This window comes from Malaclemys terrapin, chromosome 11 (assembly GCF_027887155.1).
Source record: "Malaclemys terrapin pileata isolate rMalTer1 chromosome 11, rMalTer1.hap1, whole genome shotgun sequence".
In the NCBI taxonomy this organism is placed as follows: domain Eukaryota; kingdom Metazoa; phylum Chordata; order Testudines; family Emydidae; genus Malaclemys; species Malaclemys terrapin.
In genome coordinates, this window is record NC_071515.1 from 23,220,878 (window position 1) to 23,247,299 (window position 26,422).

Here is a 26,422-nt window from a genome sequence, read left to right on the forward strand (position 1 = left end):
AACAGACAAAAGCCAGTTGAGGATTTGATGGCTTCAGAGAAAAATATTTTATAGCCTCTAGCCATGCTAAAAATGTTTCCTCCTTTATTTAGGCTTGGCAGAATTCAATTTTTTTTAATGATTGCGACAGATAATTTTTAAAGCATTTTTTTGTCTATTTCAGTTTTCATAGTTGCTCAAAATCATGGGTTTTCTGCATACCTCCACCCCACAATTTTTATTAATTTAAAATTTCACAGTTGGATGAAATTATGGAGGGGCAGACAGTTATTATTTAATGACAATGAATGCTGATATTCAAAAAGTTAAACCTTTAATATTGTTAAAACACAAACTGTCAGCTACATATGTCTAAATATACAAAGTAAATATCCTTAAATCACACTCTAATACATTCTCAAGCAGCATTTTTCTTACTTTGCCTAGCTGTATATTTTGTCTATTATCGAAGGAAATATTTCCAATTGGTTTGTGTATGTATTGTGAAATTGATGTTTATCAACATTTACTAATAAAAATTTAATCTTTCCTAGCCCACCCGTATTTTAGCTTGGTGTGTGTTGCTGAATGTTAGTCAGTTAAAACATATATATTTTGCTGTGTTACCTAAAAACTAATTTAAATTTATTAGTGGTACAAAGTGCAGAAACTACACTTTCATCACAATTAAAAATGGTATAATTAGCCTGCCTGTGTTAGGTTCTTCAGTTCATTCACAAAGTTTTTACTGCATTTATACATTATATTTAAAAAAACAAGCCTTCTTTGCATTAAATGGCAACTGTGTTGACATTGTTGCAGATTTGAAATTGAGTTCTTACAAAATCTACTTGAAAAGTGGCTACGGCTACAGTAACGTCTCATAAAAGCTAATTATTTGAAGCAAACAGTTTGTGGGCAATTGTTCTTTAGTCTTTGTACTGAGGGAAAATATTAAATTAAGTATTTAGAATTGTACTTCTCTCAGATTAGAGAATGATAGTTTTAATAATGGCTTGTCACTATAATACCATCTGAAAAGGTTCAGATACCTTCCCTTAAAGATTGAAATAGTTGATAAATATGTTTATTTTAAACCTGGCCTAAAATAACATTATTCCCATCTTTTCCCCCCAAAAAGTTATGAAAAGTTGTAACTGTAGGCGAGCAAGGTATTTTGGAGACCACTAATGTGATAAGAACTTACAATAAGTTTGTAAGATTCTTCTGTTTTTTTTTTTGTTTTTTTTTAAAAAGTCTACATTTAGAGTAAATGTGAAAATCAGTGTTGCTAACAGATCAGGACTTATGCACTCGTGAATTTTTCTGCCTGACACAAAGCTGTAAGGATGACTTACAGCAGTGTCAAATGATTGTACATGTAAAAGTGGTGCAGTGTGAGCCATAGAGTTCTATTATTTTCATTTGCATGCCGGAGGGGAGAGTGCGTGTCTGCACTAGAGACTTTAAACCTTGTGTCAAATGCTAAATTGTTAGTAGCTGCTATGCTCAGTTTTGTTAAGAAAAAAATTAGCACTATAACGTGTATAAGCTGTATGAAATTCTGTGAGGGATAGAGAGAAAATGAAAAAGAGGGACAGGTAGTTGTGGATAGGAGTTAAGTACATGTCTTGTTTACATGGATTCCAGTTTGTGCCTTGTTAGTCATGCTGCTGTCCCTGAGGTCAAACCAACACTTCTTTTTTCAGCGGGTAGGTTACAGGACATGTCATATTAAATAGTCAGAATAATTAAATAAATTTGTCTGCAGTAATGCCAGCAAAGGTAAGAAGGTTAAGGGGAAGCCTTAAACCAACCCAACCCTACCATCCAACTACTTTTCCTATGAAATTGATGTATCCTGCACTTTGGCCATATGGATATTGCATTTTCAAAGTGAAATATAAACCGCTCCGACTCCAGTGTCCTCCTTTGCCTATGTGTATGATTTTTTTTTCTTTTTTCTTTTTAAGATGTGTAAGCATTTTCAAAAGAACTAGATCAGGCAAGGACTGTTTGTGGAAATTCTTTATACCAAAATCTTACTTTTCATCTTACATTAGCCACAAGGCTACTTTTTTTCAAGATGCTTTACTTATTATATTAGCATCTTATGTGAAAGCAAATGTACTGCTTCATCTGTCCCTGAATAATACCCACAATTTGTTCATTTCACGTACTGCTATACTGTCTAGAAGTTGCTCATTTTATCTTCATTTAGACTGAAGCTTCAAATGAGTGGGCAAACTTACGTAAAATACCATATATCCTACTAATATAAACTCATCGAGATATTTGTCATAAATATCACTGATAGGCATATATTGGAAATGAAGCAAGTTATCTTCCAAACCATAACTAGACTATATAGCCAAAATAATATAAATTTCTATTTTGTGCTATATTTTTAGTTTATATACATTTCCTCTCTTTATATATTTAAAATTAAATGTGCTCAGTTTTAAGGCTTGATATTGTGAATGGCTACTAAGGAATGAAGTTATAAATTATGTATTACACATTACTTTGGAATAAAAGGTGATTTTTTTTGTAATGTCTTTTCCTAACTTACAAATAACTTTGTTGCCATAATACAAACATGCTAGCAGAGCAACATGATAGATGTCTCTAAGTATCGTAGTAAAATAAAATGACTTGTATTCTGAGGCTGTGGATAGTTTATGTTGTTTTGGACCCATTTCCCAAGCCGTGATCGAAAACAGATTACAATAACAATTATACAGTCAGAAGATGCAATATCCATTTCTGCTTTAATTGAGTGAAAGAATAATAAAAACATCATTAAGAAAAATGAGGTGGACCTGTCATACACGCTACCAATTTTTAGACTTGGAGAAAATGCAGAGGAACTGAAATGTTTTTTAGTTTTATTCCATCTTGTTTGTTAGCTGATGTTTATATTTATTATGGTAGAAGATCTTTGACTTGGGCTCTTCACAAGGGCAGATATGGATGAATGCGTAGTAACTGGATACTACTAAGATGCTAAAGTTAGGCATTATCTCTGTAACCATGGTTGATTTAATCATAAAATATTTTTTCCTGTCACTTGTTTAATTCGCCCTTTTGTTACTCAATATGATTAGAGATGGTCATTATCACATGCCACCCATGTAAACTTAGGGGATCTTAGGGGAAAGGGAGAAGAAATGACCTCTAAGTAAGCAAGCAGTTGCTTTCTGCACTAGATGAGGTGCCAGTCCTTCCAATATAGTCCTGTGTGTACCATGTTGTAGCAATCCTTTTTGGAGAGTCCCCAAAGCATGGGTAGTTGATGCCTCCAAATCCACACAGTAGGGCTGCCCCAGCAGATCCTTTTGCCCTCTGGAGGTTGTGGCCAAATATTGTGTGCTGGTTGAACAAAATAAATATGTAGTTGCGAAGCTCTGGTGGCTGTTAAATGGCATTCCTTTCCCTTGTGACCTGTTTGGTAAAGGCATGGCTACTGCTAAAAACCTCATGGTAAAGGTACGGTATCAGCTCTTAGGAGAGCATTACTAAAAAGGGGCTAAATTTTAAACAGAGCGATGGTACTGCTCCTTCTGCTGCAAAGGTATAAGGTTTCCTCTGCAGCTCTCGCTTTCCTTCCTTCAGTTAACACAGATCAAAGTATTGGCACCCTCCATGCTAGACAAACCAGAATGTGGCTGGACCCTCCGTTCAAAATGCTGAGTCATAATTTCTGATGTGCTTGTGCCCCAGGCCCACTCCCCCAGAAGGCTTTTTGCAGGCAGTGTGCTGACCGAGACTGTGAATGGAGCAGATCAGCTGCTTCCTAAAAGAGCCAGAAAGAACACATCCGCTTCCCTCCTCGCTAGGGTGTGGATTCCTTCCTTCATTCACATTTGCTCGGTGTTGTCTGTAGAAAGGTCTCGATGGTTCTGTCTGTGCTTGAAAAACTCTCTTGCTGACAATGGATTTCAGCAATGGGAGCAGCTGAACTGCTGCTGAAAGTGTAGACAAAATCATACTGTGTTCAGGACTGTTTCAGTAACCATGCTTGGACCCGAGTTGTTAACAATGGATTGACTGTGGCTTGCTCTTGTCCATGTTTCCTGCTAAACTGTGCCTGGCACCAGTTTGGCTGCATCCATGGTTGACACCCAGTCTCAGAAATGAGCAGTTTTTCTAGTGCAGACATAGTCTAAATGGCAATAGGGAAGAGGGTGCGAAGGTGAGGATTACAGATCAGTCCCCCCTCTTCCTTGCTGCTGGAGTCTGGAACTGGACTTGAATGCAGCAGCCTAACCGTAGCAGGTCCCTCGGTCCCTCTGTCAGCTTCTTCTCTGGTAAGGGGAGGACTGATTCTTCCTATTCTCCCGTTCCCTTACTTTGCTGTTGGGATAGTGCTCAGAGGGCTGGGGATCAAGGAGGGAGAGAGCTTTAATAGTGAGTCCAAGTGAAGATGCCAAAACAAGTCAGAGTGTGTTACTTAACTCTTCTTCAGAAATGAAATCTAAAGCAAATAAGAAAGCTGTGCTGTTACATTCCAAGATATGCATTCCACTGCTAGGAGACTATGTAACAGAACCTTCATTAAAATGTTTCTGCTAGAAGAGGGTTTTTACTCTAAAATTTATATAATATGGTGGCACCTACTAGCGCTGCCAAAGTCACAGGTCTATTCTAGTTTTAAAGGCTTTATAACATGGTCATTAAAATTATGCCAAGTTCCACCCAGAATTAGAGAATCTTAGCCCCTAAAAAAACTTTAGTTGCTTAATTAAAAGAAAACATACAAAACCTTGTTTTTTAAGTTCTAGGAACCAAAAGCAAATATCACATAACAGTTTAAGATGCTTTTTTAAAAAATACCAATTTAATTCCAAAAGGGCTTCCTTCACTATTTTTAAGTGAAATCTTAGTACATTTTTCCATTAATTCATATTGTAAAGTAGTGCTGCGGGGTATTTTTAAAAAGGAAATTGAAAACAACTTAGCTGTTTTATTTAGGAAGGTACTATAATGGATTCATGTTTGATTTTTTAATGTATATTTTAAGGCCATATACTGCTCTTGACACATGCATACAACTTTCATGGACATCAGTGTTTTCTGTTGGCTTTTTTTGTGGGACAGAAGAGGGGCGGGGGAGTAAAGTTTTAGGCTAGAATAATGGCAGTGATAATTTGCATTTGTATGCTGCCTGTCATCCAAGACTCTCAGAATCTCACAACACAACTTTGTGGTATGCATTATCATCCTTGCCTTAACGATGGAGAAGTGGAGACCTACTAGCCTATGGGTATGTCTTAGGCAGTGAAGAAAATGCAGACACAAAACTCGTATGCTAAAACATAGGGTGGGGAAGGGAGGTGCCTGCTTAAACCAGAGGAGATGACAAACTCTGAATTCCCATCCCTTTGTGCTCTGTTATCAGAGGCAGCTGAGATTCTCTTATTTGGGATCTAGGGTGATTGTGTGTCTGATGAGCTACAACTTCCTCTTGGGGATGCAGTAGGGTGAGAGGGGTGTGGAGATTCAGCATTATATCTATTTTTATGGTTTTTTTTAGTCTAAACATGCCAGTTAAGTGCATTTTATTTATATAGTCTTATGTAAAACTGGAGTATTATCAAATCATGTTATGAGTTTGGTAATAGGTTCGTGTCATGGCCTAGTGGCCTAGAGCATTTCCTGTTAAACAGTATAGCTGTGTTTCACTTAGAAAAAGAATCCTTGGGCTGGTTAAACTGTCAGAACTGGGGGAAATTTGCGGTTATGCTGGTGATTTATTTGTGAAAGTTCTAGAGAGCAGGGAGAGTGGCGCTGGTAGGGAGACTGATGCCTCAGAAGGACTGGAAGCTGCAGAATGATGTAAACAGTATGCTGTGGTTTCCCATCACCATTGGCTACAACACAATATGTAGAAGAATATTTCCTGACAGAGTTGTATTTAATACTGAGAGTTGGAGGGGAAAAAGGTGGAGAAAGGTAATGTCTGTACTCTGTCCCCTCAGCCCTCCCAAAAAGGGAGCCATGCTATAGTATTTGAAAAAATAAATCTGGACACTGAATCTTCTTCTAGGCCAAATTTCAATCTGGAGTAAATTTTTACAACTGGCATATAAACCCCTAAAGGGCAGGAGTTAACCAGTGAAATTCTGCCAGTCCTACTACAAATGTCCATTAGTTCACAAGTAACCTAAAAAGCTGGAGTGCTATATAGGCAAGCGTTGTGATTGTGTAAAGATGAAGTTTTTGCCCTACTGAGCTAATTTTTATATTTGGGCAGCACCATACTGATGTGATGGTCTTAATATAATCTCTAATTCTAATGTATAGAATTCCAGTTAGCCTCGTGCCTGGATACATGTAGCGGTTTTCACATGGTTCCAAGTGGTTAGTGGAAAACAAGCTGCAAAGTAATTCCCCCGGTCCTCAGTAAAAAGATTTACAGTGAAAGAATTTTCTACCTCATAACGAGACTGTTGTAGGTTTGTGTTTGTTATTTAAAAGACTGAAGTACAGTCCATTTACCTAAACCAAGCATTTATTGTAAACAGGCTAACTGCCAACAGCTTATATTCTGTCAAATGTAATTATATTTACGATTTATGGATCGCTTGAAAGTGATTCTGAGGGAACATGACTAATACCTGCTGAAGTTTTTGAGCTGTTTCTTCAACCACTCGACGGTGCTGTATTGCTATGACCTGAGCCTGTTTCAAGAGAGATTGCTCTTAAACACAAATAGTGATAGGTATGTTGCACTTTAGAAACAGTATCGTTGCATCTATTCAGTCTATCATGTGTCCTAAATATTAAATCTTTAATTGGACTCTGTAGGATTTTATGTGTAAGATCTCACATCACTCCTCAGCTAGAGCTGAGCAATGCTTTCAATAAAAGTGGGGTGAAGATAAGAATGGTGAATTGTCTTTTCTAATACTCAGTGGCCTCTCTCTTCTCAAAAAGCTGTTTGGCACACTTTAGAATATCCATGTAATTATGAACTGGTTCAGCTAGTGAAGCTCAAAGAGAAGTCTTTCCTGTTTATTAGCATTTGTGTGAGGTGTTCGTTTCTCAGAATTGTTGCAGGGTCCTCAGATGATTCTATTTTGGAGCTATGGCAGCCTTGCTGCTGAGCTTATCTTGTTGTTTGGTGATGCACAATATGAGTTTCAAGAGTGGAAATTATGCAGTTACACAGGGGACTGGGCAAATATGGCTATCACTTTGTTTCCATGGGAATGTGGGATGGAGCTCTTCAATGTTTAAATTCAGGAAGCTCTAAAGAACTGGGAACTGTTAAATTCTAGAGGTTCCTACCATTTTAATTAGTGGGACTAGGCAGTGGATTTTAATGAGGAAGAGAACAGAAGAAAAGCTCTTTCTTTTGCTATGTGAATTCCGATATGAAGTTCTTGAAGGGATACTGTCAGAATTAGCATTTGTTTAAAAGAAAGCATGGGGGAATTGGATAACAAATCTTTTCATTGTATTTTTTTTTTTTTTTTTTTGTTAAATTCAGCTTTCTCCTAGTGGCTGTGATTCTGTAAGTGAAAGTGACTGACTCAAAAGAAACTGACCTGTTCCTCTTCATTGTACACAAAATGCCCCTCTAGTGTGAAAAGTACCTGATTGGTGGAAACCAAATCAGATTTAAGAAAGCTTTCAGTTTTGCTCATCTAGAACGATGGTAGTATCAGCGGGGAGAAAATTTTTTTTGTTAAATATACTGTATGACCTTCATCAGAGGGAATTGTCCAGATAAACTCTGTGTTGCACATGGAGTTGTATTGAGATAGAATCATCATGAAAATGGGGGCCCAGTCATAAAAACCATCTTGTGCAGAGGTCCCATTGAAGTCAATGGCAGTTCTGCATCTGGAAGGCTTGCAGGATTGGTCACTCCATAAGACATGTGTTGTATTGAAAAAAATGGAGATGCAGTCTCTCATCAGGGTATTGGTGGGCGGGTGTGGGGGGGTGTAGTTAATTTTAGCTTCCTCTGCAGATTTGATAGTATATTTTTTGTACACTGGATTTAGGAAAGGAATGTAGTCGCACTCTGGGCCAAATGCAGTCCTGGTGTAATCAGGCTCAGTTCCATTGAAGTCATTGGAATTTGGCACTCTGTTTGAGAGAGGCTTGCTTATTGTGTGGCCTTTGTTTAGAATCTCTACTAGGCAAAGTCTGCTTTCTTATGCAATAATGGAGGGTTTTCTGTAGTCTATTAAGTGTCAATAACTGCCCTGGTTTCTGAACATCAAATTATAGATGTTAGCTTTGTCTGTCTGTGAGGGAGATTACCTTGTGTGCGTGTGCTGTAAAAACTTTATTTTCTACTTTTTTCATTTGATAAAAATCTCTCCACTATCGTATGATTTCCTTTGGGTTTTACACCACCATTTGATCTCAATTTTTAATAATTTTGGTGGGTTTAACTCCCAAAAGAAAACATACTTGTGCTATGAAGTATTCCCACTAGAAATCTGGGAAGTCTTAAAACCTTGTGTTACTCAGAGCTGAGAACTTGGCTCCTTTATTAATTCTCTTCTAGAGAACCCCAGTACAGTAAATTTTTCCATAACATCATGCTGTTGAAATTAATCAAGCTGATGTTTGGAAATTGTTCAAATTAGATTAAATTAAATAACACCTAGACAGAGTTCAAAATTTTGCCTGATGAAAACAAATTTTAATCTGAAAAGATACATTTTATTGCATTCTACTCTTATTGGCTGATCTTTGTATTATATTTATTAGGATAAATGGTGCTTCCCATTCAGTGGGGATAGAAGGATGAGTGTATATATAGCATTTTTATTTAACATCATCACCAGCTCTCCATATCCTTTCTTTCCCCCCCCCCCCCATATGGAGACACCAAACGCATGGTGTGAGCATGCACGTGGACAACATGTGTGAGTCCAGTGACTATAGAGTGCAATTTACCGTATTACTCACTTTGCGCACACATTGGACTAGATAACCCTTGAAACTTATCGAAAAAACCAGTGAAAGACTTCCTTGAAATAGTCATTTGAAAGGAACACAAAGGGGCTGGTCCATACACATACAACTTGTACCGGTTGAACTAAAAATATTTGTTTTCTTCAGATTGATCTAATTAAACTGGTGGAAACCTGTGTAGACATTCTTAAATTGGTTTAGAACTCTGTATTGATTTAGTTCAATACTTTTTGTTTTTAAATGACCTCAACTTTTAGTTAAACTGATGAAAGTTTGTACACAGATATAGCCAAAACCTACTTCTTGAACGAACACTACTCCATATCAGAAATACCTTCAGTTTTTAATGCCCACTCTCTAATTTTTATGGATGTATTTTATTTCTATTCACAGCAGAATGACCTTGACGAGGAGGAGAAAATGTACAGTAAAATACAAATGTCAGGTACATAATTTCAGTGGTGCTTTCTTTCTAGTCTCTCTCTGCACCTTAGGCCAGGCTCAGAAAAGAAATTGACTAGTTTGCCTAAAAAGTAAGGAAACCCATGTGCAAAGCCGTAGCTGTACAACTCCCTGTGACTGGAAAGCGAATCGTGAAGTTTAAACCTCCAGATTTGGAAAATGTACGCAGGCATAAACCATTATAGCCAAAGCAGTTTGTGCACAGTTATAATACATTGGACTGTGATCTGGCCTCTTCCTCAGTGTGTGGAGAGCGGCATTTATGTACCAGTGCTGTCATGAAAGCTTTTGCTGTTTTCTAGGATCTTGTTTTCTCCTTATTTGTTTCAACTGATGCTATGTGTTCAGGGTCAAAGCACCATCTGAACTTATGTAGAAAAGCAACTAAGTTGCTGTATTTAAATAAATTAACAAAAAAAAAAATGAAGCAGCTTAATATGAATGCCTTTGTATATTCTGGCATTGCATTTATCCTTTTCAGAAAGAAAAAAATATTCCCTCTCTCCTCCAGTCCACCTCTTGTAACCTCTGTATGTGAAAATCATATAGTTTTATGTCCTGCACCATGAGCTATAAAGACCCGCTGAAGCGCCTTTGTAAATCTGGAAAACCAAATACACACAATTTTAGGACCAGAGGTTTTCTGGTGTGTGTGTGTGTGTGTGTGTGTGTGTGTGTGTGTGTGTGTGTTAGTTTCTGGATGATCAGGAATGGGAAGAGAACCAAGCAATGTTAAAACGAACTGAGTAAAGGCTTGTTTTGCCTTACTCCTTCAAGGCTTCATGCCTAAACTCATGCTCCCAGCTTTGTAAATATTGCTATAAATTCTCTGACTGGGGCTGTTGCAGAGCATTGACTAATTTACACAGCTGTACTTTAAATCTATTGTATTAGGGATGAGTGTGAGAAAGGTGTAATATACGTACCTAGGTGTGAGAAGTTGTGTATATCAGTCTGTGAGAGTAGCATTGGCTTCCAGCCGAAAATGTTTTCTTCTCTCATTTTTAATATACAGTAAAGACTGTTAATTTATTCTCTGACTGTCAGGAAACAGGGAAGTCTGAGGTAATAAATCTGTGGAAGAAACAATAACTTTACTCTGTCCAATGCTAAATAAAGGGCAAAACAGCTGGTACTTCCTTGGAATGAGATTTTCTGGGGAGAGTTGGATTTAGCACCAGTCTGTAGGATTGGTGTTAAAGTTCTAGGGGTTGTAGCCACAGGCACCAAAACCCATTAGCAGTAGAGGATATGGTAATTTTCCCTTTGCCCCCCATTCTTTTTAATGTACTAATAGCATCTTATTGTCATTTCTGATGGGCCACAAAGCTCAGAGATGCTGTCCTTGGAAACCCCATCTCTGTAGCAGAGCTGCCAGCAAGCAATGGTGGGAAAGGACCATTTTAAAAGCCAGTATTTGGGAGCATTACAGAGAATCTGCAATAATACTGTGGGTTCATCCTGCCACCCCACAATTAAACTGTGAGCAATTCTACTTCCAGCAATTGAGAGCTTCTTCTGCACAGATGATGTAAATGGTAGTATACATTGCATGGGGAATCAATATAACCTATATGTCAAGGGAGCGGAAAGACAGTGTTGTAGCAAGAAAAGCAACCAGTAGGAGGATAAAAGATGCAACAGCACCCCCCCCTCCTCTCTCTCTTATAAGCTTGCATTCACCCACTTGTGCTAATTTACCAAAGTGTAATTTATGTAGCCATTAGCATTGCATCTGAATTTGGCCACTTGTTACTACAATCATCATAAACTTGTCTCACAACATATTAATAGTTACACCACAGATTGTTGGCATTACTAATGATAAATTGGGCATCGAAAGTACTATGACAAACCATATCTGACTAGAAACTGAAGATTTTCACTTACAGAGAGACTGAATTTTGTTTGAACTAGTTTTGTGATTTACAGGCAACTAGGATTCAATCCTGGGGTCATAGAAGTTAATAGGAATTTTGTCACTGGCTTCAGAGGGAGCAGGACATCCACAACATCTTTCTGGCAAAGAAGCCCACAGATGGCTTTATGGTACATGTTCTTGAGTACATAAAGACTAAACTGTACTACTTCAACTTGCAAAACCCTTGGCCATGTACCAGAATCCAAGAGTTAAGAAATAAGACAAGGAACAATATGACTATGGATGTTGCATTAGCAAACTGCAAACTATTTCAGTTAAACATTTTTTAATTAAAACAAAATGAAACGCAGCAATCTGATATTGACAGGTTCATTCCTGATGCTTGTTACTATTGCAACCAACACCGTTATACTCGTCAAAGGGAGCCTGATCAGTGTCTAATGTAACGATTGAGAGTTGTGTACTTAACATTTTATTTTTAAATGAGTTTAATCTCTTGCACCAACAGCTGATAAGGATTTGAGTCCGTTAGTTTTGCCTCCTATAGTTGTCATTGACTTCACTGTCTCCTGTCTGATGTAGGGCTGTGACTCTAAAATGGAATGTAGCTTTTTCCCAAGCAAATGTCTAAAGAACCAGCAAACATCAGTCAGTGTATAGAAGTGATCTTTAACTAAAGCTTGAACCGAACTGTAGTGGATACCCCGAAGAGGTTTTAATTGGCTTCTTAAGAAAGTGAAATGCAGTTTTCCCTGTATTTTGCTTGAATGTGCAATACAGTAGCACAATGATTGTTCTCCTTAACATAACCTAAAAATAGCGAGTTGTTTTTCTTTTATTTGCCATTAGAGAGAGAGCGAGCTATAGTGCTGTTCTTTAGAATGAGCTTTCCCCCCACAATAATAGACCTAAAGGAACTCATTTCCTTAAGACCGTATAGGTAGGAACTAGTTAAACCATTTTAGGCTGAGATACATCTCCAGCCTTACAATGATTTCCAGCATGTTCAGTGACTCAAGTATATGTAGCCAATTAATAAACTTCTAGTAGCAGAGCTAATCAGCAGTTTGAAAAGGAAGGATGATAACATTGTTACAGGTAATGTTATGTGAGAGGTAGCTTCCCTAGTCTGTTTCAGACACAGGCCACACAATTTGTAGCAAATGCAAACCTTCCAGGAGTCATGAAAGGAACTTGAAATAAAACAAAATTAAACAATCCTGCCCAAACCTTCTCCCAAGTCTACGCTGCTTCTAAAGGTTCTCTTCCAGGACTGCTTAGTCCCTACCTAGATCCTCTCTAGACCACCACTCCCTCATGCCTTATATCACGGTGAGCTAATGAACCATCTGCCTCAGTGGTTCTGCAGGGCTAGCGCCAGCTAACAGGGTGGGTTTTCCCATGAACAATACGAGCCTGTTACTGTCTGTTTCTGTAGCTGAGTGGCTTCAGTCTATACATGTATTAATGACCACACCCCATCCCTCTGGAACACATAACCATGCATGGAGACAGCCTTGGTCTTTTAATGCTCCTGCAGTGTTCATTGTGTGGGGAGGAGAGGGAACAACATTTAAATGTGCAGTTCATGTATGGCTGCGTGTAGGGAAATATATGGAATCTTAGGCTAGGTCTACACTACCCGCCCGAATCGGCGGGTAGAAATCGATCTCTCGGGGATTGAATTATCGCGTCTCGTCGGGACGCGACAATCGATCCCCGAATCGACGCGCTTACTCCACCAGCAGAGGTAGGAGTAAGCGCTGTCGACGGGGAGCCGCGGAGGTCGATTTTGCCGCCATCCTCACAGCGGGGTAAGTCGGCTCCGATACGTCGAATTCAGCTATGCTATTCGCGTAGCTGAATTTGCGTATCTTAAATCGACCCCCCTCCCCCCCCGCGTAGTGAAGACCTGCCCTTAGCAAACTAGAGCTGGAAAGTCTTATTAGGGCATCCTGTTCATCCCCATGCCAATTAGGGATTGATTCTTGCATTGTATTCTTTGGTCTGTTATCTAGTGTGGCTTTAAATGAGTCAAGTGGGGAGGCACCCACTATTTCTCTTTAAAGACTATTCTGCAGTCTAATGAAAACAGGGAAAAAAGGCAGATCTCTGCTAACATGAGCCTTCCAGGAGGTGTGTTAATCTGACGTTTTTAATCAGAAATGAATTATTTATTTGTTCCTCTATTACTGATGATTCTTTTAAAAACTTTTCTCACTTAGGTTTGATGATTCCTGTCTTTTGTGTGGTGGAGCAGTTGGACACCTCCCTCGAATACGATAATCGAGAGGAGCATGCAGAGTTCGTTCTGGTTCGCAAAGATGTCCTCTTTAGCCAGCTGGTGGAGACGGCGCTCCTGGCTCTGGGGTATTCCCACAGTTCTGCAGCTCAGGCACAAGGTATTCCACTGCATTCTTTTTCCTGCTCATTGGCATAAGAGAACAGCTTTTCATAGCTCCTGAGGTCACTGTGCAAGAGAATTAGTGGCAAACCTCGCAAGCAGTTAAATCAGTAGTATTTCTTACCACGGGGCTTGTAACTGCGCCAAACTCTCTACCTGGTCTAGAAAGCATTTGATAAATCCTACTGAAGTATGAGAGACTGGTATTGATCAATCAGAGAAAATGTTATTACTCGCTTTGTTCTTTACTGTAAGGCCCCTAGCTTGCTGCCTCAAAGAACATTATTCAGAGGAGCCCTGTAGTATACCTGTGTGTATAACTGCATGACATTGTACAATATGTGCAAGCTATCTTTTCCCCCTCATTTCAGGGCCATGACACATGAACACCAGGTTATGTATTTAAAAATGGTTGTGCCGCACCATACTTTGTCCCTAAAATATAAATAGGATTCTCTTTATGACTGATAGCTTACTCTGATTATTTAATATTAGACCAATATCTATTTTGGCTTCCCTAACTTAGTGCTACAAAGCCTGTGGTGAAGCTGAATGTCACCCTATAATTGTGTAGATGATTGTTCGGCAGTAGAGAAGAGGTGTAAAAGAAAAAAAAAAAACCTCTTGAGGAAAAAAATTGAAAACCAAGATCCTGTTGGAATGATTCTCTCTGCATTTCAAGTGAATGGCTTGTATTGACTAGATGGTAATGCTTACTTTTTGGAAGCGAAATCTGTAACTTTCAGCTCAATCTTGACATGATTTTTGAAAAACCAATGCACAATTAGACTAATCTACGAATGGTTTTACTTGGAAATTTTGGCTTTTTAGCTGCTTTAGTCAGTATTTCCTTATTAAAAAAATTTGAAATAAAAGGCAGCCAGGAGCTTTCGGCTGCATTCAATGTGAGCAGCAGCGGTGTTTGAAACTAAGTGTCCTGGAAACTAGGATATAATAATGTAGAGCTCCTAAAGAAAACTTCTTTCAAAGCAGTGTGATAATGATTCATTTCCTCTGTCTGCTTTCTGAGAGAGGTCCAGGATTTGAGTCCAAGCAAAACTCAAGCACAGCGACACTGAGTTTTGTTACAAAACACAACAATAAAAGCAAGCAAAGAAGTTCGGGTTTCTTTCAAAACATTTCATGCCATTTCAGGGACACTTTTCTCTGAATGTAAAGGTCACTGTATCCCACTGTTTCCATCCTGGTGAGCCAGCTTCCTGCTTGACAGCGCTATCCATCTCCGTTAACACGGTTGCTCAACATGTTGGGAGCTAACATGTGGAACACGCTGCGTTAAGTAGCCAAGATTTGATTTTTGGCATCTATCGAGGGAAGGGGCTTCACTGGGAAGCCACTGCAAGGAGGCGTGTCATTGCATGCAGTGACCCACACCAGCTGAGCATCTTGCTTGGAGAAACCTCTCTCTTGCAGTACCTTTCTGCTGAGGGCTGGAGAGGGAGAGGGACTCAAACAGGCCATTAGCCACTTCCCCCTGTGCAGTGGCTGTTGCATTTTTTTGCACTGTGGTCTTGGAAAATGAACAGGTTAAAGTAATGACCTGTTGTTGGCTTGCGTGTTTGTGTTTTAAAGGGCTAGTATTCAAACCTCACATATCAAATTGATTTCATTAGTTAAGAAATGGCCTCTTTGGTTAGCACTTTTCTCATACAAAGTGGTAGTTCCCACCAGTTCCTTTGTACTATTAAACCTCACACATGAAATTGTACTTAAAAGTGGAAGAAATTACCATAAAACTTGATCAGCTCCTAGATCTCTTATTTTTTTTTGCTCTTATTACCTCACTCTGAAAAGCCAGTTTTAAATTGTACCATACACGCCATACAAATAGTGAAGGAACACTCAGCGTTCCATCATTTGAGGTTGATTTTTTTTCTTTTTGTATGAAGTCTGCTATAGAACAGATCATTTGTGTGCAAGCTGTGAGATGTGACAGAGGCATGGACATAGAACTAGGTGATCACCAAGACAGTTTAGATTCATGATGAAAACGGCAGGATATTAGTTTGGTTTGTAATCAGTATGGGGGCTGAAACAAGGTGGTGATGTGAAGATTTGTTTTAGTATTCGCTTATAAAAAATGATAGTTTCAGAAAGGGGAAAACAAACAGATGTACTATCTCAGCTGCTCTGCATCAGGAGAGACCAGCTTCTCCAATAATGACCTGCTGCCAGTAACTTGGTCAACAATTGTGATTATTGGCGTTGATTTCTTTGTAAATGATGCATTGAGAAACAATCATTTTAGTTCTCTTTACCAGTGTTCTGTGAACAGGAAAACAGCTAATTTTTAAGACCAATGTGAGAAGCTCAGCATTCTCTGATGCTTTTCTAAATGCAATAAAACGTTGAGCAACTTGCTCTGGAGAAAACTGACTAGGATACTGATCTGAAGAGCTATCCTGACATATTCTAGTGGCGAAGTGAACATTAACTGCCTTTACAATAAAGAAGCATTAACCAGTCTGTGCACTGATTAGTAATCCAGCTGTGAGATAAAAATTCCAGATATTGTAATCTATTAGGTGGAAAAAATGTACATTGTTAATTTTTCTCTATTCTTGTTGCTGTCTGGTTCCAGGGTGTGACTGGCAAGTTTCATTTGATCTTATGAAAAGTTCTGCTTGCTTTTAGAACCACCCCCAGTAGCATCACTGGCCCTTGTAATGTGTCTGTCATTGGAGGTCCAATTGGGGAAAAATATCACTTGTTTTTTGTGCAACAGGTGTGAGACTACTTGCATCAGTTTCCATTGCTGTTTTCCCTGTAGCTTACTGAAGTAGAACAAACAGTCTTGAGACAAATATACAGTAGGATGTACTGATAGAGGATTTCTGAAGGTGGACCATACCTTATTGAAGAAAGCTTTTTGTTTCATCATCCCTGTCTGTCCTGAGTTAATTGGGGAGAGCATTTTTATCCTGTAAGCTGTTGCTTACAAGCATTTTCCGTGGAGCCTTTTCCAGCTAACATTGGCCTCATGAAACTTCAGTTCTTCAACAAAATCTGCAAACAATGTTCTGTAACCAGATAGGGACTTATTACTAGCCTGGCACTAGGGTGGAGAATTTGGTTGTGTGAAATCCATAAAAGCTTAGTAAACATTTATGTATTTTCTTTCATCATTTGAGTCTACACGTGAAATTAGAAAACCTGCTACCTATTTCTTTATGAATAGAATGTGATACCACAGAGCTCTTCTTAACAAGGAGGTTTTCCTATGCAGAATTTAATAACATTAATATCCCAAATCTAAAACACTCTGCTTCTAATAATTGTATTTATTGGGGTGGGGTCCCAGAAAGAGAATAATTCATCTGGAGCATTTGTGGCTAAACTGGAGCCTTCAGAGCCAGGTTTTGAGTGCCCGTTAGAGTTCTACATTGTGACCTGCACCTGATCTTTGTAATAAGATCACACTATGCCCATGCCCATAGTCTCTGTGTATCTCCGCAGCCAGTGCTCCATGAAGATACAGCACTGAATGCTGGGACCAGAGGTCTTCACAGGCTGCCCCTCCATACTAAAAATAAAAGTAGCTACAATCTGCTCCATTTTACATGCAAACGTACTGCTGTTGGATTAGCTGTGAAAGTAGACTTCTTACCACAATGGATACTAATTTAGTAGAGCTAGTTGGAAACTTTGGCAAACTTTGCAATTCTGAGAGAAACCAGGGGAAAAAATTAAGTGAGATTTTTCTTCTATATTTTGACCAGCTCTGCTACTTAGCTCTGATCACAGGCTCTGCAGAGAAGCCAAAGAATGACTGGACCATGAAGATGGAACTACGCTTCAACTTCCTAAAAATGGTTCGGCTAGGTCAGGGTCAAGATGGGTTCGCCGGGCAACGTGCAGTGTCTTCCACTGTTGATGCTCATCTCATACCTGTGTTGTGAATGAAAGTTTCCAGGACAGAGTGACAGTTTTAGCCATAGATTAGATAACTAAATTTCAGGAGGGGCTGCCGTGGCTTTAGGAGGAGTTGTGCTGCATGATGTTACCCATTCAGAAAATGCACGTCTGTTCTGGGATCCTGTTACCAGGAGCAAAACATGTAGCAAGTAGCCAGGTGGACAGGAGACAGCTGCATGGGAGTGGGGAAGGAAGAGGGGGGCGGTGATAGGGAGAAAAGTGAAATGGGGAGACTGAAGGGAAGGAAAGAGGGTCGGAGGCTGCCAGGTGGAGTGGAGGGAAACGAGAAAGTGACAGGAGATCTAAGGGAAAGAAAGAAGTGGGCGACTCTTTAGGCTTGTCTCTGGCACTCTAGAGTCTGAGCACTTCACAAACATGGATGATTTTTGTTCTTGCAGCATGACTGAGAGGGAAATGTCATTATCCCAGCTGGACAGCTGGGAAACTGAGGCACAGATATTAAAGGACTTGCCCAGGATCCCTAGCAAATGTGACAAAGCCAGGAATGAAACCCAGAACTCCTGGTGTCTTAACCACAAACCATCTTTTCACTTGGAAAAAGGGGGGCAAACACAGTCTCTGAACATGTAAATATACTTGGAGTCTGCCCCACCCTCAGGCTGTTAACCTAATGCTCTCCAAGAAGACTGGATGCACTTAAATACGAGAGAGAGAGAGAGCGAGAGAGAGCATGCAGTCGCTTTGGGTATTTTGCCATTTAGAAAACAACTAGTCACTAAAACCCAGTCCACCAAATGTGTGAACCTATTGGAGATGGATGGCAGGAGAGAGATCACCTGATCATTGCCTGTTAGGTTCACTCCCTCTGGGGCACCTGGCATTGGCCACTGTCGGTAGACAGGATACTGGGCTAGATGGACCTTTGGTCTGACCTGGTACAGCCTTTCTTATGTTCTTATGTCAGCCTGAGTACTTAGCTCCTACTTTGTTGCATTGTGTGATGACCATTACAACCTTGTTGCTATTTGTGGGACTCTAACAGTCTACAAATATTTGAAGGGTGTAAATACCAAGAAGGGAGTGTAATTGCCTAGGACCTCCAAGAGGGAAGGGCTAGGGGTAATCAGAGGAAACTGAGTAAAAGATAATTTGGGCAAAATACCAGGAAACATTTCCCAACAGTGAGATCTGTTGGATTGCGGAGTAACATCAGCATAGACTGTGTAACTGCAGGGTGAAGGCAAACAGATCAGCTGCTGGTGTTTATTGCCATTGAGCGCACACAAGAATCATTTTACTATTCCTCTATTAAGAAAGATAAAACAAGATCATGAAAATACAGTAGGACCTTGGTAATCTATGCATGTTACTGCTTGCACTAAGTACACTACTGACAGGTAGGAAGAGAAGGTTTCTTTCTGATTACAGCTAGTATAAGTAAGAGGAATAACTGCACTCCTGTACAGCTGATGCGAGAGGAAAATTGGGTCTACTTTGAAGAGTTGTGTGATCACTCCACCTGTAAATTGTCTGTTCGTACTCCTCACTGGCTAGTACTGCTCAGAGCTGAGTGTGCAGGGCTGGGTCCCAAGTTCTTTTGATCAAAGCACAGCTAATAATAAATAACAGGGTGATCTAGTCAGGTTTTGTACTGCCAAGACTTTTTTGTGTTTACAAAATAAACATTTGATTTACTGGTAAAATTTGGATGCTATAAATGAAACTCTGTGACAGTTATCAAATGAATAAAATGCACTTTCTGATGGTTTCCTTGCCCTCACATTGTTTGTTCACTTTTTTCTTCTTCTTCTTTGTTTGTATGTTGTAGTGCCTAAGAGACCTGGTCATGGACCACGATCCCATGATGCTAGGTGCTGTACAAACCCAGAACAAAAAGATGGTCCCTATTCCAAAAAGTTTGCAATCTAAGTTGCTCCCTAATCTTGTGAAGTTCATTAATTTGCAACAGTGTCTCCCAGTGATTAGTGCAGTTCTCCTGTATTTGTGCCCTTAGGTTCTAGGCAGATTGGCAATGTCCCCATAACCTCAACTTGGTGGTTGCCAAATATGGATGCCCTGATAATGTAACACCTCTCTCTTACTGAAAAATAAACAAACAAAATACCCCTCCTTTCTGGCCTCCTCTCAGCAGCAGAATCTTATCCTGATCTTTGATTAAAAACTATATCTGATTAAGTTAAAAGTAGAAACCCCCTTTTGCCTTCCTCCCTTCTCCCGGGGCGTCTCTGTTCTCATCCCTAGCTCTCCTCTCACTCCCTTCTCAATGCTTTCTGATATTGGGAGCAAGGTGGTGGGGGACTGGACTAAAGCACTCAGCAGTGTTGTGTGTCTGCCTCATGCGGTTATACTGGGCATTTTGCAATGAGCTCTAAAGTTAATACTAACGATAGCCTTGAAACGAATTGTTAAGCAGATCTGAATTCTGGCAATGATCTGAAGGGGTCCAGAAGAAAAGTTTCCTTCTGAATGCCTCCCTCCTCCCTAAATTCTCTGGGTTTTGTAGTTTTGGGTGTGTTCCCATTTTTGCTTCTTTATGTTCTTTAAAGAAGGCCTGAAAGATTTTTCCTCAGGTTTTTCCTGTGTTTATTATTATTAATTATTTATTATATTTTTTATTATTAATAATTTGTATTACCATAGTACCTATGAGTTCCAGTCATGGACCAGGACCCCGTTGTGCTAGGCACTGTACAAACACAGAACAAAATCATGGTCTCTGCTACAAAGACCTTAAAAGTTCATCTCTTGTCTACCTTGGAATGCTTCATGGCAAGTGGAGCACAGAACTGTATCCCAAGAGTTGAGAGTGAAAATCAAGCAAGTGCAAAGGGCAAGGAATTTTGCTCAGCCTGTTTAAAATGTTTTTTGCTTTTTTGTTTACATGTATTTAATTCTAACACCTAGTGAGCACTTGGCGGAAGGGACATCTTTGTTAAAGATTCAACATCCAAAGCCTTTCACACAAGGCATAGGTGCTCTCAGCAAATATCACTGAGAGTCTTCCATCAAAGTCATGGAAGACCATACTTAAGACTTCTGATATCCATGAAGAATCTTTATTTTTTGGGGAAAAAATACATTTCAAGCTTTCTTTACATGCCCTAAAGAAGAGGGGAGGGTCCAAATCCAATTTTAAAAAATGTTGCAGGTTGCCTTTAAATCTCATCTGTCAATGTTACCTTTTTTTGGTAGAGTCATTTTGCTATTACTCAAATACCTCCCATGTCACTACCTTATGATCACATTGGCCACTACATTCCTTACTTTGCTCATTACAGAAATTCTTAACTTTAAAACAGTGGTCAACAAGTGTTTTTTCCCCCCCCCCTCCCCCCATCAAAATGCTGATCTATGTGCAAGTTGCTTTTGGCATTGGCTCTCTGCTCCCCGTTTATTATTCGCAGGATTTTTGTGGTGGAACAAAAACTTCCACAAATAATCTGTTTTTCTAGATGGCAAACATCTGGGTAGTATAAGTAAATGGGTAATTTATTAGTGTTTGAACAGCTTAAAGGAGAGTAACCAAATGGAGCCCTGAATAGCTCAGCACTTCTGATGGCTGCTTTCCATCTCCTATGCGGTTTGTGACTGAGCAAAATACCATGGCGTTCACGAGCAGAAGAGAAGGCAGGGATGAAAAGAAGAGAGAGCTGAGTGGCCAGAGCACATTTTGGTCACAGTAGAATACCCCTGCTTCGTTTCCTGTATGCCTGTGAGCTTTTGCATGTCCATGATGAGAATTTTAAACCAAGTGCTTTGAAATACACCATATTTTGATGACTGGTTTGAGGACTCTAATGAATCCTGAATTGTGTTTCAGTGGAGTGTGTATCATTTGTTTGTTCCATACCAGTAATTGGTAAAATTCTGAATACGTCACTGAGAGAAAACATTAAAGATATTTATCTGGGTTTTTTTCCCCCCTCCTGTTTCTGAGAAATAACAGCAGAACATAATAGCAAATCTGCTCTGCTGCTTTACAAAGTTGTATTCCTTAAAACCTTCCACTCTTTGTGCCGCAGGCTATATGCAAATAGATAAAACTTGTATCCCACAGCTTCACCCTCTTCAGAGAAATATTGTCACATATTCTTTTAGTCTGTTCTGTAAACCCATGAACAAGATAGTGAAGAAGTTGTGACAGAAAAGGGGCTATGGCCCGGTAACCCTTACAGCAGTATTTGAGGGAAAATAAACAGAAGTTCACTCCAAAAGGATTGTGTGTACTTGATTAAAAGTCCAGACCAGTTTTTAATAAATTCAGATTATTTTTGGTCCACTTCTCCCTGCCCACAGGAACCTCTGGTATTTTTGAGGAATGTTGGGAAATGGTGCATGGTAGTTTTTATTGAACATTTATGTTTAGGCATCATTTCATTTCTCTAATGGGGGCCTAAATATTGGTTTAAAAGTAGCAGTATTTCCTAAAAAAGGGAACATAATAGACTAGATTAGGTTACCCCCCCCAGTCCAGGATAGGAAAATGAGGTGTGTTTAGTAGATTTGATAGCTAATGTGTTAATAACACATTTTAAAACATCACTTAGCAGGTAGTGTTGGCAAAGACAATGGTGTTTGAAACACCTAACTCCTCCCCTCTCCAGGGTTGATCACGTTTTTTAACAGTGGTCTGTGTAGACTACGATAAGAGGTGTATTCTTAAAAAGCAAACATATTTTAAAATTCTAGCGTAGACAGGGGAGGTTGCATTTTAACACGTTAGCACATCAGAATGGTCCCTAGGCTCCCCAGTAAGGCTCAGCCTGACCAGCTAACATGTTAAAACATGGCTTATTCCAAACATATCATAGCCAAGGTTATGTCTTTTGTTTCAGAAAAAGTTTTACATTAAAATCATTCAAGTTTCACATCAAGGTAGCTAAGACAAGGCATAAGTAGTTTTTACTTTGATGAAGCTAGTTAGGGTCAACCCTATAAACCCCAACTGGCGTTTACCTCAACCAGCTGCATTGAGGTAAAAATTACAGTGTCTTGTCTCCTCTAGGAATTTAACTAACTTGACATAGTGAGCTCAAGAAAACACACACCTTTTCTGCAGTGAAGGCTAACCAGTTTAGATAGATCCTTTGTCTACCCTAGTTGCCAAGTGGTGTTTAACAAAGTGTTAACATGTTCTAGCTCAGCCCGTTTCCTAAAACACTCCATTTTCCCAACATAGACAGGACCAATGAGTAATCCTGAGGCCACAAGACCAAACTCTGTGTGTTTGCACTTTTCACTGAAGTGTACTTAATTCTGCCGTGGGGTGCGATGGGATGGACTAGATAACCTCTTGAGTTCCCTTCCACCTCTGCCTGCCCTCTATGATACTATATCTTATGGTAGAATTTGTCCCTCAGAGCTTTTCCATCACAGTTAAATGGGAGCAGGAAAGTGTTTGAGACAATGGCTTCCTGTTCTTGATACTAACGGACAATATCCCTTGCATGCTTATTCCAACAAAAATGATCACGTTTTGAATGAAGTAAGTGCTAACTGAATTATAAAACCATACTAATTGTAGAAAACAGTGTCAACACCTCACCCCCGGCCAGTTCTGTATGTACAGTAATTTTCAGTTGCTTTCCATTCTCACTTGGATATTCCTAAATTTCCAAATAAGAGTTTAATTAGAGTAAGCTTAAGAGAGAATGTGTGTGCCATTCAGGATTCTTTGCTAAATTGCTTTCATACTTTGTTTTTATAATATATTTGCTGCTTAGCCACATTTTGGCCCTCTTCCTTTTTCTAATAAAACCCATTATGTGGGATAGCTAGTAGATAGTTCCTACTTTCACAATGACAATTCCATGCTAAAATGTCCCTTGGCACAGGGATCATTAACTGATGGCAGTTTGTCTGCTTCTCGGAGTCTATTCTTTTCAGCACTGTGTGAAAAGATTCTGTGGAAGAATCTGTGGGGAGAACATTGAGGGAAAAAATGTTTATCTTGTGCTAAAACTGACTGAGAACAGACGACTGTTTGAGGAAGAGAATTTATCAAATAATGAACTGGATATAAAAAAATCATTTTAAGATGTAGAGAAATACTCAGGCAGGACTATAGCATCATGAAAAAGTATCATTTTGTGAAACATTACCATATAGTAAGTGTTTCAGTTACCACTATTAATATAGATTGATTCTATATAAACAGATATCTCTATTATATATGCAGGATGTGTGTGTGTGTATGCAAACAATACGTGCATTGCAAACATATTATTCTTTTTTTTAAAAAAGAAAAGCTAAGCCGCTTTTTACGTAACAAACATTATATAGCTATGCAAAACAAAGGATTGTTGTTCTGATAAATTAAACATGAATACGGGTGGTATTTCTTTTAGCCCCCAAATCTTTTTCTGAGCTATGAGCATGGAGAACAGTCTCTTCCTTTTCTAACTTAAAGACTCTTCATTTGTTTAAAAAAAAAATGCAGAACTGAGGGTTTGTTTTTTTTAATAATATTCACAGCAGTTTTAGTATTATCAGGCAACTTTAAAACAATGCCAATTCTTTCTTTCTGACATCTTACTAAAGACCATATCAACACCATTTTTTTTTGCATTTTCTGATCGCTAACACCTCACCATTAATGTGTATGTGAAATTGAGAACCTAATTAAAAGATTAACAGCAGGTACAGTAATTTATCCAAAAGGCATGTGTTAATTTGTTATACTAAAGCATTTTATGTCGTCTTTTTTGACACTATCAAAATATTATCAGTAGAACTGGTTTAACCTGGAAGAGTTTGATGCTCTATTATAAATTCTTCTGAAGCAGTGAGATGACTTAATTTCATATCTAATTGCATAAGGAATTATAAATTATCTTTTCTAAAAGACCTATGACACTAAGTCACAGAATGAACAAATAAAACTGATTTGTTCTAGTACAAATTAAGATATATGGCAGTATTTTCATTACAAATGCCATTTGTGTGTGGTGAACGTCTGAAAATTTTACAATACGATACAAACTGCTCTTCTATAGTGCAGCCATTCATGCAGTGCATCTTAAGGTGATTTACAACCCATTATATATAAAAAAAAAAAAAAGGCACAAAACAAACAAATAAAGCAAACCCCCTTGAACTGGCTAAGCCATTAAAACACAAATATGTCTTACACCCAGTCTTAAAAGTTGTGAAAGCTGCCTTTTGGATCAAATTAGGAGCTTGATTCTGCACTTTCTGTTTTGGGAAAGGCTGGTTGACTTCAGTGTGATTTTTTCCTGTCCTGCCCCCACCCCCCTGGCAGTGAAGACTGTGGGATCAGGCCCAAGAATAACATTCCCAGTATGAGTAATGTCACAGCTTAAATTTGAGAATGTGTTTAAATCCGTAGAAGCCGTGCTTCTCATTAGATATAGGCCATGTCTACAGTAGCGAGCTTCCAGCAGCACAATGCAGCTACACCGCTGTATGATCGCTCATGTAGCCACTCTATGCCGACAGGAGAGAGCTCTCCCAGCAACATAATAAAACCACCTCCATGAGCACTGGTAGCTATATTGGCGGGAGAATGCTGCCCATACTGGCGCTTCTGTTGGTGTAACTTATGTCGCTCGGGGGATGTTTTTTCACACCACTTGGGTGGTGGCTAGGTCCAGTGTAAAGGGCACTATTGCCAGTCAGGAAACCTGGGTTCTGTTCCCTGCCTATGCCAGTGATTTGCCTTGTTAAGTCACTTAAACGCTTTCTACTTTTGTTCTCCACCTAAATGACAGACAATAGTATTTACCCTCTTTGGAAAACATTTTGGGGTTTACAGATAAAAAGTGCTACATTCTGTAAGTGCTGAGTACTCTGATGGAAAAGTCTTAAAATTTAATAGGAAATTATGATATTTATAAGTTGTTTTTTTTTCATTATTTTTTTTTCTATACAGTTCTATGGGAAATTTTATCCCTGCTATAGAAATGAATGTTTAAAATATGATACAGTAACATTATTGTTTTCTGTTAACCTGTATAGATGTTTACAGTAATTCCTGTAGATCACTATTAAGTTTCTAGTTAAGCCCGTTGGATCAATCTGTATTAAATTCTCCCAGATTTTGCTGTAAGTATATTACTACATGAAGGGTCAAATTCTTCATTTTGTGAATTCAACCTCGGTGAAGCTAACAAAATTATCCCAGGGATGAATTTGGCACTGGGTATAATCATGTGTGCAGTTCTTACAAAGTGTATTTTTTTTATTATTAAGAGGTTTGCCAGTGTGAAGCTGCTTCTATTAAGCAGATTGTTGCCTACAGATATTTAAAAAAAAAAAAAAAAAAAGTGTCAGATTTGGTTAAACCTCCAGATTTATTTATTTATTTAAAAGGAGGGCTCAGCAGGAGTAGAGGCTGTTTATAAAACCTAGTTTTAGTTGTTTTTTTAATTACAGTGCTTTCACAGTCCACATTGAGTGATAGGAGAATAATAACGCAGCGTGAATGGTGAAACGTGAATTAGATTTTAAAATACTTTCATGCCTAATAAACTAAGGTGTTCCGATTAATGTGGGGAGGCAATGTTTTTATTTTAATACCCTGTGTGGTATTTTTATCTTGTCTGTGTCCTTTTAACTTTGTTGTAAAATCTAATTTGATAGGTGCCTCACTACGTAAGTAGGAGAATACTTGGGTTCTGGGGATGGCGTTCTGTACTGAAAAGCAGAATAAAAAAGATGTTGCAATATTAAAAAAAAATATATATATATTTATACTGCTAGCGCAGTTTGTTTAAACCCTCTGTGCCAGTGATTTTATACTCATATTAAGGGTGATAGTTTGATTTTTGGCAATGTCATGAAAGTCCAGATCTTGCCGCTCAGATGTATGTCAATTT

General features: G+C 38.8%; 1 protein-coding gene across 2 annotated transcripts in view; it reads left to right on the top strand.

The window, feature by feature from the left end:
* Positions 1-26,422, top strand: part of SATB2 (SATB homeobox 2) — a 167,021-nt gene that overhangs the window by 9,085 nt on the left and 131,514 nt on the right. For both annotated transcript variants that reach the window (XM_054044795.1, XM_054044796.1), the window contains exon 3: positions 13,489-13,665. In XM_054044795.1, coding sequence (XP_053900770.1) covers positions 13,489-13,665 — 177 coding nt within the window. The remainder of the gene's footprint in view (positions 1-13,488; positions 13,666-26,422) is intronic.